Genomic DNA, 17634 nt, shown 5'->3' with positions numbered 1-17634 from the left:
ATCTGTAAGGCCAAACTAAATACATCTGAATTCAGTTTCTGACCTCTATCTTAGAAGAAGATGGTTATTAACTTTTTTTGTTGTTGAAAAGAATTAGGTGGTAATACAATGTCTAAGACCCAATAACCACTGGTTCTAGTCCCAGCTTTAAGCAAAGGTAAGGTCAGGTATTAGAGAACATACCAGAGCCCACTACCTCAGAACTCTCCTACAAAAACGGCACGTAATATTATCTACGGGCACCTCACCTCTTTACTTGAGACATACTCAGGTCCAAAGAGGACTAGTTGCTTTTTTACTCCTGTATCTTTGTACTTGGTTTCTCTCCTGAGATCAATGAAGCTAAATACTTAACACTAAACAATACCAAACTTTTCTGACCCTTTGATGACAATAATATTTGACATCATTGATCTGAAGACTGATCATACTACCTGCCCAGACCAATAATCAAAAGAAAAAAAGAAGCTACTTTGTTGCAGCTTCTAGTTCTGCAGGGAGAATAAAGCTGAGCCATATAAATAAACTCAGGAGTTGCCTAGTTGGAGCAAAAAGGCTCACATGTAATGCAACCTGCAAAAATCAACCTCTGGTCTTTAATCTGACTACATTTCAAGATGACAGGTGAAAGAGAAATATCTGAGAAAACCAAATAAGTAATATCTTGATTACAATTCGTGCATACTAATAATGACATAATTTACGTCCTTTATTAAATCCAATAAATATCCTCTTATTATAGTGGTAAAAAGAATGTAGGAATTGTCTTTGTTCTAGAAAACAAGTTCCAAAGTCAACTCAAAGTCTAGAAAGAAGGAATATACATCTTAACTGGAGAACTCTGAAATAGTTATGGACCAGTACAGTCCTTTTGGACAGCTATTCTTTTGGATAACAACTACCCACTTATTTTGCTCCCAGAAGGGTGCTGAAATAGCTGTTATGTGGAATATTCACCCACATTAAGCTACATCTATTTTTCTATGGTAGAACATATTAACCCCCATCCTTCTATTTCTTTCTAAAATCAATACGAAAATGCACCTTTACTTTTAAAATATACATTCCACTATTCTACATTTGTACAAATATTAGCCCTTTAAACCATGTTTACCTTTTTGCTTTCTTCCATTTCATGTTCAAACATTGCATTAAAAACTGGGGATCGAGCTGTAACAAGATTAAGCATCATTATTTAATGCACAAATTTATGAAAGAAAGGTACTATATTACCCAAAAGTAGAAAGTACCTGCAAGTACAGATTTATGAGCTTTAAATTCTTGTCCTCTCACGAAAAAACTGCAATCTGTAAATCTTGTGTTTTCCCAGAGATTACCTAAATCATCTGCTAGTCGACATTCAGGCACCTTTAAAGTATTTGTATTAGTATGTCCTGATATATTTACTGAATCTTGGACCACACTCACCTAATAAAAAAGGGACAGCAAGAAAAAACACTTTTATAAATTAATATCAATAATAAGTTACTAACTCTAAACTTAAACTTATCATGTAGAAAATTCAATGTACTCCTGATCAAAAATGGTAATACTTGGGAACTGAATTTAAGGATGCAATTTAAAGGAGAGAAATAATATAGAAAAAAGATTGAAATGAACTAGATCATTTTAAAGTGACATTTTATGTAAATAAATGGCTTAATGATTCCTTGGAATGCTTGGCTATTAATCACAAAAAGTATTTCTCAACAAGAAAAAGGTCATAATATGATTCCAAATTCAAACAAGGAGAAGGTATTTTTGTGAGGAGAAAGAAATTTCTTTAATTTTTATTTCCTCACACTACAGACCTAACAACATTTAAAGTTTGTTATACATTCAATAAACACAGCATCACATTTATGACTTTTTAGAGTATTTTAAAATGTTTTTTAAAACTACAGACTACAATATGCAATTTGGGAAGTATTTTAAGTGTTGTCCCTATATGTTTCAACTCTAAACAAATTGATTTAAATATCTAGTAATATTGATTTAAATTTTAAAGTATAAGAATTCTCACAAAACCAGTGTAGTTATTAATGTTCATGGAAATCTTTTATTTAAAAAAATCAACAGTAAGAACAATATAAATATAATTTAACTCGATTGCAGACCTTTTATTTACCTGTGAAATAATCAATAAATAAAACTTGGTATGACTGCAATATTGCTCTTATATGGAGTCCAATATATATGGATTAAATTATCTCTCAGATGACTACATACTGAATAAAGTCTTAAAACACTACTAAGTTTGGCACACTAATTTTTTAAGAAAAGGAATATACTATTACTAGGAATTTCATATTACATTTAATAAATTGAATAAAATACTATCTCAACTAGTAAATCAAATGTGTCAAGAGTAAATGAACCATCTTTCACAAAAAGTGCTATATTAGTTATCTACTGTTTCAAGCTACTAAGTTTTATGGTTGTTTGTTATGCAGCAATAGATGACTGTGTTCATTTAAGAACATATTTCATAAGGCTTTTGTTAATTAAAAGTAGGTATAAGTAAGGACAAATACAGTAAACTATGTAGAAATTGTAAATTGGAAATGGATAAATTGGATCAAACTACTAACATGATTAGAAAGTATAATGGTCCAATATAAAATGTATGGAGAACATCACCCAGATGTAATAACATCTATCTCATATGAATGAATAGACACCTTCTAAAGAAAACTATTTTCTGAGGATATTTTTATTAACCATTTTGTGTGTCCGCTCTTATTAACCTTTTGGAATCACATATCATAGAAATCATCTAATCCAATCACCTCATTTCTAAAAAAAAATTTGAAAAAGTGAGATCCAGAGAAGGTAACTAAAGTGTCCTAAATCCACTGCTAGTCAGTATCAGAGGAAGACTAGACCTACATCCCTTTTTATACCATTCTTTGTACTAGACAGTATTTCTTTGGATTTTTAAAAAAATTAGTAGTACGTTAATGCAATTATGGTTCTGAAGGGATTTATCACAACAATCTTCTGAGATGTTCTTCTAAATATAGGAGCCAAGACATTGTGCACATAAATAAGTTCATGAATAAAGATTCTTCTATTAAGTTTTTAATTATTCAAATTGTTTCTAAAATTTTACAAAAAAAAAAGCTTCACTAATCCTTACCTTATTGCTCTGTTACACCATACATTATAACTTAACGATACATAAATCAAAAGTGTTGGTATTAATATTCAGGGTTTAGTTAGGATCACAAAGACAGTGTTCACTTGTTCATATCAGCACTGCTCTTGAAATTTCTAGAGAGCAGAAACTGGATTAAACTGAACAGTTCAATTACTTGCATAAAGTATGCAGTGGAGTCATGAAAATGTGACCATATTATTTAAATTTAGGAAAGGATTTCTTAAATTCTACTTATTGTCTAATTATCTTAACTCAAAACAATATATTTAATGGAAAAATTTTACAAAAATCAGGTGACAGAAGGAAAAAGGGATAAAAAAAAGCCATTATTATTGGGCATAGATACTGATGATGATATATTTGTACTCTGTATATATAATCACAATTCAGAAGAATTTATATTATTGGCATACATATCTACATACTATTATCACAGCAACCACAAATTTTAAGTAAGACATAATTAACATTTCATATTCTGAAGAGTATCCAAGGGACTATTTATAGAGCAGAAATTAATGATCTAATTAAAACTGATATGCAATGAATTCTGATGATTATTTTCTTTGATACCTATAATTAAGGAATTGGTAAAATTTTCATTTTTTCTAGTACATATTCAAATATAGGTAATGAACACTCTTACTGAATGGAACCTAGAGTAAAAAATTCAGAAGAAAGGCTGAGATTCTTTCCTGAGGTTAAACTGTTGTTCTTTCAAAATAAAACAGCAAATGCCCAATACTCAAAACTGACAACGTAAAACCTCAAACTCATTTGACAGCTCTTTTTAAAATTTGCTTTTGGATCAACTCTGAGAATATAATTTAGACTAAAGATGAACATGTGCAGGCTCTAATCAGCTGTGACTTCCCTGGAAATCTGGGACTACTGGTTCCTATTTTTAAAACTCTCAATTCTCTAAACTAATTCTGAAGGCTAGCTAGGAATATCCAAAGGTGCATAGTACTACAAATTTTGCCACTCTGATCAACTACCTAACCATCCCTTACACTGGCTCCAAAGTGAGAAACTTCTAGTAGTCCAATTTCATATCATCTTCTAGAATACTAGGTCTTAGACTTTCTGGCTTTCATAGACAGGTATCCTTTTTTAGAATGCAGATGACAGAAATCGGGTTGTCAATTTTCCATTTTGTCATTTTTAGAGAATAAAACCCAACTTCCATCCACTATCAAAAGTATTTTAAAATAGAAAGATTAACTTAGCAACAGAAAAACAGGAGGGGAAAAAAGTCCTTCTAAATGAATTAATTTAATTTTATGAACAATTCATTACGTATATTCTACCTGTGTATATAGTCTTCTGTATACCATAGAATAGCATGGGTCTTTGGACCATGAGATTATTTAAAATCTGCTGGATTCCAAAAGATAAAGCAATTTAACCAATTTTCTATTTTTCCTACTTATTCCTCAATTCCTGTTTTCTGCATCACTTTGGGAGAGAAGGGGCAGAACTGTTTACATTGCCAGAAATTTCTACCTCTGGCTATTTGACTCGTAGTATGGAACTTGCAAGATTATTTATGTCTTGCACCAAAGGGTAGCACCAGGCTGCCTTACCTGTCTACAGCACCACTTGCAGGGGAGGGGAGGAGGCAGTTCTTTAGGCAGGCCAGTGCAATGCTTCCTCCTCTTCTGCAAGCAGTGCTGGAGATGCTGTAGAAGGAAGGGCATCAGTGAGAGGTACGGAAGAAAGAGGGAAAGGGCACAAGGAATGTTTGTTCAAAGCACTTTTTGCCCACCTATGTTAAATACAGTGCCCAGGGTATAAAGGTCTACATCAGTAAAGGTATGTATTACAGTATCCAAAACTGAATTTGATGTCAACTTAAAATATATGTCATGGTGGGTTCAATTTTTAGGAGGTCACTAGCTTGTATAATTTAGCATGTGAGTAAAAAGTATACTTCAAAAACATGTATCAGAAAAAGATCTTAATTTCAGCCTTCATTCTGAACTTTCTGGTTGTCTAGGTTCCAATAAAATATACTTAGGGAAATATACTTAGTAAACAATATTTCAATTCTAAAAAAAGAAATATTTTCTTAAAATGTTTATTCACAAAAAGACTTTTAGCTGCAGTAGCTTTTTTTCTTAACTGGATTACACAGCCTTTAAGATCCTTTAAATTCTAAGATTATGTGATTAAAAAAAACTAACATGCTGAAATTTAAGATAACTGCTAAAATTCTGAAAAGATTCTACGTTAAGAATGCGTAAATAACATAACCTACAATTATTTAGAATACTACTTAGAGCATCTTATCTATTGGCAACAAATGCTTTAGTATATATTTTTATCAAATTATTTAATGATAAGCTCTGCTCAAGACACTTGTGGTATGCGCTTTATCAACCAAATAATTGTATTCATAACAAATTCATCATACAGTTCATTTAACTTGTCTAAGTGAAAATAAGATGCACTATATTTGCACTATGTAGTCTCTGGGGCCATATTTCAATTATTCTTCTGACACAGCATAATATATAATTAGTTTGTAAATCTTGCCAAGAAATTTTACATATTTTCTATAAAAAGAGTAAAGCTACCTTAGTAGCAGTTAAGGAAGTTATTGTGCTTCCATGACACTCATCTGTCTATAATAACCTACTGAAATATATTTAATGCTGAGGTTACCTGATCATCTCAACAATTCATATAGATAAAGCTACGTAATAACAGTGACAGAACCAAGTTTAAGCCTCAAATTAAGACAAATCATAAGTGTAAATTATTAGAAGGGGCAATGCTGGTAACTTTCAAAAGATGACATTTCATGCATATGATTATATCTTATAAGTCTGTCAACAGACATAGGTATATCTTAAAATTTTTGAGATGCTTTTGGTTATAATGCTAACATCTATTTGAATAAATGAACCCAACTGCTTGAATGAACAAAAAGCTTCCCAGCCTTTTTTCAGGCACTTTCACTACCGTTCAAGTACGGATTCAAACTGATAAACTAGTAATAATGTTTAATATCATCAAGCTGAATATGACAGAAAATACTGACCATCTATTTAGAATTATTCAGAATGAAGAAGATATTCAGAAATCTTGATATGAAGCTATACACATCCATAGTCTTCCTATGAGGAAGAAGTATTTAGTATGTGGTAGTATAACTGTATGTACAATTTATAGCTTAAAGATATGACAGAATTTTTTCAGACTGGGCTACTACATTGATTTCTAAGAAAATCCAGTCAGCTTTTACGTGGTTAAATATTTACATATAAAATATTACCAATTATACCAGTTACTTAGTGTATATTTTTGTTTTATCACTAAATATAGCCAAACACTGAGTTCCTTGAATAAAAAATGTACCCACCTCACAAAATAATGTAAGCTTGTCATCTGGTAAAAGACCATTAGCTTCATCAAGCAAAAAATCCCTTCGAATGAATTTTTTAAAACCCCAGTCTTTCCCTTGTACAAATCGATATGCTCTTTGGCTTTCTGGTGGAAAACAGAATAAAAGTTTAAATAAACAAGTAGCCAAGAAACATTCTGTTAATGATAGCACAGTTAAATGAATGTGCAAAAATAGGACTGGGCCAATACATCCATCATAAAAATTACAGATATGTGTGTTCATAGGTAAAATGTCAAAAAAGTTACATTAGGTAGAACCAGATCATTTCACAGCCTACCAAAGATTCTGGCCATTATCAATGAGCTCACTTTCAGATTCCTAGATACCTAAGTAGAAGAAAAGCCAGATCAAATCTCAAGGAGAAGGAAGAGATCTTTCAAACAATCTAAGCCCTTTAACAATGAAGTAGGATTAAAATACATTGGCACAGGCATACTATTCATCATCTAATATCAGAACCAACTTAGAAACATACCTCTCATTTCTTGTTTCTCCCTTTAAAAATGGATGCTCTATATCACCAGGGCATCCTGTAAGCTTTCCTGGGATAACCATCCCACTGATTTAAGTTGCACTGAACTAGAGAAAAATCCATTAACTGGTTAAAAAGCTAAATAAAGTCCCCTATCATTTCTAAGTCTTCAGACATAGTCCCATTACCTCTAAAAACAATTTTCATAAAAGTCCAGAAGACAGTCTTAGTATGATTAGTAAAAGATTTAATAAATGTCTGAAGTAAATGTTTCAAATGCCTAGCATACTGATTAACAATTGTATACTATGAAATAAACAAGGTCCTTTACAGAAAGTATTCATTATCTGTTATACAAGCTGGAGGTAGAAAACCAGTATTAAATCTAACTGAGATACTCCATGTTAAGGACTGAACCTTTGTATCCCCTCAAAAGTTTCATGTTGAAACCCTATCCCCAAAGTGATGGTATTAAGAGGCCAGTGAGTGGGATTAGATGAGGTCATGAGGGTAGATACCCTCATGAATGTAAGGATTAGTGCTTCCTAGCCCTTTCCATCATGTGAAGACACAGTGAAACACTGGCAGTCTATAAGTACAACAGTCAGATTAGAATCTGACTATGCTGGCACCCTGATCTTGGATTCCCAACCTCCAGATTTGTGAGAAATAAATGTCCGTTGTTTATAGGCCACCCAGTCTATGTTACTTTGTTATAGCAGCCTGAACTAGAGCACTCGCCTGTCTTAAATGTCAGACAATGTGAAAACACATGTGAAACTATGTATTACCTTAGCAACAAAATATATTATTAAAGTGTGTATTTGGAGGGTTTTTTGTAGTGAGGTTAGTACTTGATTTTTGTTATTCACTTCCAGAAATCACTTCAAATTTAATGCAGCAGTTCATGATATATTTTCCTACTATGCACACTGTACATTTCCTACAATGATCTTCTGTTATGAAGTGCCAGGCTACACAGTTTCAGCTGGCTATAATTCAGAAGCTTGAACTGAATTTAACAGGTCCTGAGACTAAGAAAAATTGATTTCCTTTCAGTCAGTGTTCAGCCCACTGCTCAAAAAAATTCTAGTGACAAAATATCAGGACATTCAAACTCCTTTCACATTGTTCTTCAGAATTTATTATCTGGCAAAAATGGCAAAGAAGAAAAAGAAATGTTTCCTGAACACCTATTATATATGCCAGGCATTGAACAAGGCATCTTGCCCTGACAGTAGCTGTTTCTACAAGTGAAAAGTGAATGTCATTTTAGGGCATAAAAAATTTAAATTTTAATATGATTTAAAACTAATTTTACATGTCTTAGGAAGTCTAAGACTTAGTAAAACAACTGTAACTCTACACTGGCCTTTAAAATTAACAGCCAAAATGAAATGTTTTGGGTTAAGCAGATTTTAGATTTTAGGGAAAAAAATCCTAAGTTTTTCTAAGTAAAAGTGCAGAAGTCACAGTACATAGTTACACAGAGACTTCTTCAAGTCAGTTTGAAAATCACTTACCCATTGCTTTTGTTTCTTCCCTTTTAGCGTTCAGAAGGGAAAATTTGAATTTTGCTCGAACTTCACTTTTTGGACAGCTGACTAAAAGCAAATATAAGGACAAGTAGTCTTTACTTTCATCATCTAATCCCTTTGGATTTACCCTCAGGCACCTAAAATAAAACAACAGGCTCACAAGGAGGAAAATAATACTTTAAACATTCAAGAGAGAGGCAATACTGAAATCATTTGTTAAATCTTAATAATAGAACAGCACTCCTGTCAATATCCTCACAGTTCTTTACAATTCTCTATACTATTAGGAACTTATTATAAATCTAATATAAAATTAGACAAATATCCATTCAGAAACAGTAACAACAAAATTTTAAAGTAGCTGATGATCATATCAAAAACAAATACCCAAAACAAACAAACATCTTACCATTTCATTTTGTCACTGGGGTTAGATGAGAATGTTGAACTTTTTAACACTTCACCCATTTCCTCTCGACAAAAACTGAAGTTATTAATGGTCCACATGTAGGAAAATTTTACAACTTTAACCTAAAACATTCAGAAAAGCACTTTTACAATGATAGCTTTTACACTCTTGACCTGTCACATGTTAAACATTCTTTGACCCACTCTTCTAACACTTCTAGTAACAATGCCAAAGTGCTTCACGATATTCTCAAAATACTACACAACTTGTAAGTGACATAAAGGAAGGCATTTTTTTTTTTTTTTTTGCGGTATGTGGGCCTCTCACTGTTGTGGCCTCTCCCGTTGCGGAGCACAGGCTCCGGACGCGCAGGCTCAATGGCCACGGCTCACGGGCCCAGCTGCTCCACGGCATGTGGGATCTTCCCAGACCGGGGCATGAACCCGTGTCCCCTGCATCGGCAGGCAGACTCTCAACTGCTGCGCCACCAGGGAAGCCCAAGGAAGGCATTTTTAACAGCATGTACCTGTGTGTAACACCAGCTTTCTGCTATAGGACCAGCAGACATATCTCCAGAGAGAGGTGGGGTGGGTTCCCGAGACATTGCCACTTTATTGCAGTCTTCTAAGATTTATGCAATATCCCACACAGTTGAGTGCTTTACTACAAAGAAAAGAAGTTTCATTTACTAATCAAAAAGTTTAACTGAATCAAGAGGAAAGAAGTATTTAAACAGTCATAAGACAATTACTTTCTCAAATTACATTATGAGGAAACGTGAGGATTTCATTTAAATTAATGAAAATTATTTTTTTAAGAAATAAAACCATAAAACTTTATGCCATATAACACTAGAAATCTGAATGAAGTTAATACTTACAGATTTTATTATACAAAGGTATACTTTCCAAAACTGTCACAAATCAAAAAATAACATATAGCTTAATAGTAAGATCGAAAATATAGTATCACAAAATAACGTGGAAACTTATAATAATTAATATCTGATTCACCTTCCTTCACCTTTCCATTGACATATTTATGAAAATCCAAAGGGCTACGAAGTTAGAACAGCCCTGGAAACTACGAATATTACTCGTCTCTCAGACCCCCAAGTTCTGACCAACTAAAAACACAGAATGAGACTTAACAGGCAATGCTGAAGAATTATATTCCACAGAAATCTACCTCTATCTCAGACACACAGGTTCTCAGATAAGACTTTGTCCCTATCAGAGTGTTCCCTACCAGATAATATGTACCGTCTCATAAAGTTTCCTCCCAATTGGCTATTCTTGAACTACATCTGTTTGGACACATAATTAATCATCATAACCTGGCCAGGACATTAGTGACTAGATGGTGCTTTGCAACTTGGAAAAGTCTATAAAAGAAAAGAGGCAAAATCCAGAAGAGCTACCTAAGTATTGCACTTTGCAGGGGTATGGGTGGCGGTGTTGAGATTACATTCCAGTACAAGGAATCAAGTCTGGAGAACACTGTTTTCATTTAAGAATAATTAATGAGTGAAGAAAAGCACAAGAGTCCTATAAAAAGAAACTACTAAGGGAAAAAAAAGGAAGGACTTCATTCAAAATGCAGAAGAAAATATCTGCTCTGTGTCTACAACCAATGAAACAATAGTATGAAATAAGAAAACAAAGACTGAAGAAAGCTACCTGAAAGATACATAAAAACAAAAAGAGGGCTTCCTTGGTGGCACAGTGGTTGAGAGTCCACCTGCTGATGCAGGGGACACGGGTTTGTGCCCCGGTCCGGGAAGATCCCACATGCCACGGAGCGGCTGGGCCCGTGAGCCATGGTTACTGAGCCTGCACATCCAGAGCCTGTGCTCCGCAACGGGAGAGGCCACAACAGTGAGAGGCCCGCGTACCGCAAAAAAAAAAAGAAAGAATCCATACCATTTTTCACCTATAGTATTTATTTTCAAAGATTATTTTAAACTGTTGTCAATTCCTATAGCCAGGAAAACTGCAGAGAAGCAGATATTACTTTACTGGCAAATCTTTTCTGTAGGACAATCTTACAATTAGTATCAAAAGAAATTTTTTTCTCAGATTCATCCTAGAAATTCATCTTGGGACAAATATCACAACTGTGGGAAAAGATAAATAAGTATAAGTGTAGTATGTTTTTGTGATATATTTATATGCACAGAACTATGCAACCATTAAGAATGTACTTAATTTTCTTAATGACAGGTAAAGTATTCAAAATATGTTTAAAGTAAAACATTAAACAGAGTATGCCTTAAAGGACCTCACTTTAAATGCACATACAGGCATAGCTCAAGATACTGAGGGTTCGGTTCCAGACCACCACAGTAAAGCGACTATCACAAAGTGAGTCACATGAAATTTTTGGTTTCCCAATGCATATAAAAGTTATGTTGACACCATGCTGTAGTCTACTAAATGTTCAATAGCATCACGCCTAAAAAATGTACAGACCTTAATTAAAAGATACTTTATTGCTTAAAAATGTAACCATCACCTGAGCTTACAGAGAATCATAATCTTTTTTGCAATAGTAACATCAAATATCACTGATCAGATCACCATAACAAATGAAAAAGTTGGAAATATTTTAAGAATTACCAAAATGTGACACAGAGACATGACATTAGTAAATGCTGTTGAAAAAATGGCACTAATAGACTTGTTTGATGCAGGGTTGCCATAAACCCTCAATTTGTACAAAGTGCAGTATCTGTGAAGCGCAAAAAAGTGAAGCACAATAAAACGAAGTATGCTTGTAGAGTTATTACAAGTATGGGTGCATAAAGAAAAACAGACTGGCTCATAGACACACTGAATTGAACTTTGGCACTGATAATGCTTCTAAGATATATATCTAAGTATTAACAGAGGCTACCTCTGGGTGGTGAGATTTTTGCTTATTTTTACTTGTTTATATTTTCTAAGTATGTTATTATGTTTTAATTAACAGAGATACAAGTCATTATTTTTAAAAGAAGTAGAAAATCAGTTATTTGCATGCTTAATTAGCCCACAGAAAATGTGTGTGTGTGTGTGTGTGTGAGAGAGAGAGACAGAGAGAGAGAGAGAGAGAGAGAGAGACTTTCCAAGTAGTAGACATTGAGAGACATTAGGTCAAAGAAGATGGTAAGTCAAAGAAAACTTTAATCATAATCCTTAATACTTAACTTTCTATAAGAAGATGCTAATTTAATACTAATAAAATAAATAAAACATAAGTTTAAAGAATCTAGAGTAAAAAACAAAAGTTCTTTAATGCCTCTACAAGAGTTTTTACCTTGCTCAAGTGTAACTCACAACATAATCCATATATATATATATATATATATATATATATATATATATATATATATACACACACACACACATAAAAGAACCAAGTAAAAGGTTACGAAGATTTTTCTTTTTTCCAACTACTTCAAATGATGTAGTTATGTGATGGGGGTATGAAGAATGCTGGTGAGCAGACTGCATTTGTGCATACTTACAAGACATTATGTACCTTGTTTATTCCTCCACAACTCTATGAGATGGATATTAATAACCCCACCTTAACCATGAGAAAATGACTAGACAAGTTAGAAAGCTTACTTTAGACTTTATTAACCAGAAAGTGGCTGAACACAAATTTGCCTGGCTCCAAAGTCTATACTCTTTCCATAGAATAATGCTGCTGCTCCTGATATAACAGAGCTGAAACAGCCCTTAACCTGTGTGGTCCAACTCTTATTTTACAGTTGAGGACCAAGATGAGAGAAATGGACTAGACTAGAAAAATAAACTGCCCATGTTTACATTGCTGGATAAATATCAGAAGAAGGACAAAGACAAAGATCTCCTAATGTCCATTTCAGTGCTATTGCCAGTATTCTATTTTCTTTTTCTTCTCTTCAAACGTTTAAAAAAAAAAAAGATAGTAGACCATCAACTACATTCAAGACCTTCAGGACTTCCTATTCTTGTTCTTGCAGAAAGAGCATAACTAATATAAAATCTAGAGAATAACTGTAGACAATCTACACAAATTAACAAATGAAGGTTTCATCCATATTCTAAATATGTTTCTTTTAAAAATTTTAAGTGTGATGTTTTATAGCTTTATTTTAAAAAGCAAGACATTAAAATAAACACATATGTAATTTTCTACTTAAAAAAATGTTTGAGTGCCAGACTTAACGTTCTATTATAGCGGTCCCCAAGCTTTTTGGCACCAGGGACTGCTTTCATGGAAGACAATTTTCCCACGGACGGGGGTGGGGGGTGGTGATATGGCTCAGGCGTTAATGCGAGTGATGGGGAGCGGCAGATGAAGCTTCGCTTGCTTGCCTGCTGCTCACCTCCTGCTGTGTGGCCCAGTTTCTAACAGGCCATGGACTGGTACTGGTCCACAGCTCCGGGGTTGAGGACCCCTGTTCTATTAGGCATACGTAACAGACACACACTCAGCTACATAAATTCACCATAAAGAATGTCAAATATCCAGAATATATATAAAGAACCGTATGTCAAACAACCATCTTCCTACCACCAAACCTCTTCTTCCTACCAGAAGTTATCTGCATCTTAAAGTTCTAGCATAGCAAAGAATTTCTTCACATTCTTGTGTATCTGTGAATCCCTAAACTATATAGATAGAAATTTACAGATGTAGTAAAGTATATGCATATAGACCTCACTGAAAATGGCAAAGCGGGGTGTGCTTTGTACAGGCTGGTAACCTTCCTGAAGGATCAGCTTAAGGGCTTGCCTTTGTCTCACCTGCCTTGGAGCTTCTGCAGGGTAGAAGCAGCATTCTGGGTGGCAGCATTTTTCAAAACCATTTAAAAGCAAATGTATTACTGTACCTGTCTGGAACAGGGCTAAGTGTTGGGGCCATCATCAGCCAGATAGGAAAGTCTGGGGAGAAAGAAACTGAGAAAGATACTTGGGAGAAAAGGGCTTTTAAAAGCTCTCACACATACAGGGGAAGTTAGAAGGTCATGTGCATAACTGAGTCCAAACACATCCTTGGAAAAAATGTGAGACGACCCTAAGCTATCAACTCTGGCTGACCTTTAGGTATCACGCAAGCAGAAAGTGAAGACTAAGGCAGAGCTGTAAATGGTGAAGCGTTGAAGAAGTGCTCAAAAGAAAAAGCCAATTTCTACAAAACTAGAAAAGTATGTTTTTGGCTCCGTGTATTTATGGAAATCAAAAATAAGTTGAAAGTAAAAAGATGAAAAAAGATATTCCATGTGAAGAACCAAAAGAGAGCTGGGTAGCTATAGTAATAAGACAAATGGACTTTAGTCAAAAGTTATCACAGGAGACAAAGTAGCATAGAACATATTGATAAAAAGGTGAAACATGAAGAAGACATATAACAACTATAAACATATATGCAAACAGAGCTCCAAACTATATCAAGCAAGAACTAATGAAATTGGAAACAGACAATTCCTCAGTAATAGCTGGAAATATCAATACGTGACTTTCAATAATATATAGAACACCCAGGAAGATGATCAATAAAGAAACTGAGGACTTGAACAACATCATAAAACAACTAAACCTAACAGACATTCACATGTCGACAACAGAATACAAATACACATTCTTTTCAAATGCACATGGAATATTCTCCACTTAGACTGTATGCTACGCCACAAAACAAGTCTCTGACAAATTTTAAAATACTGAAAAAGTATCTTCTCTGATTGCGCTCCCTCTTCCCCCTTGCGGCTCAGGTATCCATCTTACTGGGAAGAGCAGGATGTCAACACTTCCCATTCTATTGCTGAAGCTAAAGTCCCAAGTGAATGTGGCCAAGAGATGGTGGGGGAGGGGGGGCGGGGGTGGGATGTAGGATCTACCTTGGGTGTGGTGCTGCTGTAGCACTGACTGCTACTGTTGCAGCCTGTAAGGTGGGAGTCCCATACTGGGAGGACCAAGCCAGGAAGACCTGAGGGTGCCATTTCCCTCCTCTACCCCCATTCCACCAAGTGCTTAGCTCCTAGAGCAGAGATATCACTGGGAGAGAAATACATCACTGTACTCACTCCAGACTCCAGAGACCTGACCTGGAGATACTGCCTGTGGGGCACGGAGGCCATAAAACTGATAGCTTCAAATCTTTTCCTAGAGAAATAGCAATTCATTTGCAAAGGAATGAGCAAGGGTGCTCTGAAAAACAGTAGAGGTCCTGGTGAAAGGCAATTGAGAGGAGATTAGAGGAATCCTGGGACGTAGGTCGGTTTGTTTGCCAGAGAGCAATGGAAACAACTAGGAGGAGCCTTCCTGGGGTCAGAAGATATCTCAAGCACTGATTTTAGGAAACCTTTCCTCCAAAGGAACTTAAATTTGATTAGTACGTGCAGCAATTAATGTCTCAGGCCATTGCTAAAATTATAGCACAATTAGCCTTAGATTAGTGGACCGTAACAGTTCTAAGTTGTCAGGGAAAGAGACAGTTAAGAACCCTGCCAATACCATTGTCATCCCAGCGTTAACCGTTGGAAAACGTAGGGCTATAACCCTAGAGAAGTAACATCAGAGGCTGTGTGTGTGCATGCACATGTGTGCGTGTGTGTGTGTACGTGTCGGGGGGTGTGGTGGGGGAGTGGGGTGGATGGAAGGAGAGGAAAACAAACTCCACTAAAATAACCCCGCAAGTCACTGAACAAATAAACAAGCAAGTAACAATAATATGCACTGGAAGGGAGAAACCAGCTCCAAGAATTTCTAACATTATATAAAATGTCCAGTTTCCAACATAAAATTATGCAGATTTTCTTTGCAAAAAACATGCAAAGAAACAAGAAAGCATGACCCATATAATGGGGAAAAAGTAGGTAATAAAAACTGTCTATGTAGGAGATGTTGTATACACATGTGAAGAACTAAAGGAAACCGTGATTAAATAAGTATGTTGACAATGTCACAAAAAATAGAGCATATCAATGTAGAGGTAAAAATTATGAGTTTTTTAAAGGAAAACTCTGGACTTGAAAAGTACAATAACTGAAATGGAAGAATGACATAAGGGGCCATGTTCATATACAGCAGATATGAACTGGTAGAAGAATTACTGAACCTGCTGAGAGATCAATAGAGATTATGCAATCCATAGATGAAAGAATAAAGAAAAATAAACAGAGCCTAAGAGAAGTGTGGGACCCTATTAAGTACACTGACATACATATAATGGGGAAAAAAAGACAAAATGGAGCAGAAGAAAAATATTCTAAGAAATGCTGAAAACTTCCCAAATTTATTGAAAAACAACAATATATACACATTTAGGGAGCTCAACTAACTCCATGTAGGATACACACAAAGAGATCCATAGACACATCACAGTAAAAATGATGAAAGCCAAAGAGAAGGAAAAAATAGTCACTAGGATGGTTACACTACAATTAAAAAATGGAAAATTACCAGCATTGGTGAGAATGTGGAGGAATTAGAAACCTTGCATATTGCTGGTGGAAACAAAATGGTTCATTTCAGCTGCTGTGGTATATTTGGCAGTTCCTCAAAAAGTAATTCCATTCCTAATTATACATCCAAAATAACTGAAGACAGGTGTTCGAACAAAAACTTGTACATCGATGTTCACAGCAGCACTATTCAAAATAGCCAAAAGTTTATTGGCTAATAATCCAAATCATCAACTGATGAACTGATAAACAAAATGTATATCCATGCAATGGAATATCATATAGCCAGAAAAAGTAATGAAGTATGTGCTATAACATGGATGAACCTCAAAATATCATGCTAAATGAAAAAAGCCAAACACAAAAGGCCACACACCGTATGATTTCGTTTACATGAAATATCCAGAATATGATATGACATATGGACAGAAAGCAGATTAGTGGTTGCCAGGGGCTAGAGGGAGGGTGAGACATGGAGAGTGACTGCTCAGTGGGTATGGGGTTTCCTTTTGGAGTAATAAAAATGTTCTGGAACTAGATAGTGGTGCTGGTTACACAATACTGTGAATGTACTATAAACACCAATGAACTGTATACTTTAAAACTGTTAAGGGACTTCCCTGGTGGTCCACTGGGTAAGAATCCACACTCCCAAAGCAGGGGACCCGAGTTCAATCCCTGGTCGGGGAACTAGATCCCACATGCATGCCACAACTAAGAAGTCTGCATGCTGCGACTAAGAGCCCACATGCTGTAATGAAGATCCTGCGTGCCACAAATAAGACCCGGCACAGCCATACATACATACATACATAAATACACACATAAATAAATAAATAAATAAATATTTTGGGACTTCCCTGGGGGCACAGCGGGTAAGACTCCACGCTCCCAATGCAGGGGACCCAGGTTCGATCTCTGGTCAGGGAACTAGATCCCACATGCAGGCTGCAACTAAGAGTTCACATGCTGCAACTAAAGAGCCTGTGTGCTGCAACTAAGGAGCTGGCGAGCCACACCCACTTGCCGCAAGTAAGGACACTGCAAGCCACAACTAAGACCTGGTGCAACCAAATAAATAAATATTAAAAAAACACAACTGTTAAAATGGTGAGTTTTATGTTATATGAATTTTACCTCATTTAAAAAATATATGCACATACATGTCCATATCTACATATACACACATATTTCTTTTGTCATTA

General features: G+C 35.1%; 1 protein-coding gene across 3 annotated transcripts in view; it reads right to left on the bottom strand.

Moving 5' to 3' along the window:
• SPOPL (speckle type BTB/POZ protein like) overlaps nucleotides 1-17634 on the bottom strand; it is a 57812-nt gene that overhangs the window by 12262 nt on the left and 27916 nt on the right. The window contains exons 2-8 of one of the 3 annotated variants that reach the window (XM_082631286.1): nucleotides 9518-9654; nucleotides 8992-9113; nucleotides 8568-8719; nucleotides 6528-6655; nucleotides 4747-4842; nucleotides 1251-1428; nucleotides 1115-1170 (exon numbers count right to left, since the gene is read on the bottom strand). In XM_082631286.1, coding sequence (XP_082487412.1) covers nucleotides 1115-1170; nucleotides 1251-1428; nucleotides 4747-4842; nucleotides 6528-6655; nucleotides 8568-8719; nucleotides 8992-9113; nucleotides 9518-9595 — 810 coding nt within the window. In that variant the 5' untranslated portion in view covers nucleotides 9596-9654. Of the gene's footprint in view, nucleotides 1-1114; nucleotides 1171-1250; nucleotides 1429-4746; nucleotides 4843-6527; nucleotides 6656-8567; nucleotides 8720-8991; nucleotides 9114-9517; nucleotides 9655-17634 lie in introns of those variants that run through there. The other 2 variants (XM_082631287.1, XM_082631285.1) reach the window with 2 other exon arrangements.

The sequence above is a fragment of the Mesoplodon mirus genome (assembly GCF_964341445.2).
Source record: "Mesoplodon mirus genome assembly, chromosome: 8".
In the NCBI taxonomy this organism is placed as follows: domain Eukaryota; kingdom Metazoa; phylum Chordata; class Mammalia; order Artiodactyla; family Ziphiidae; genus Mesoplodon; species Mesoplodon mirus.
The sequence above is the reverse complement of the archived record's forward strand: the minus strand, read 5'-3'. Positions and strand labels throughout refer to the sequence as shown.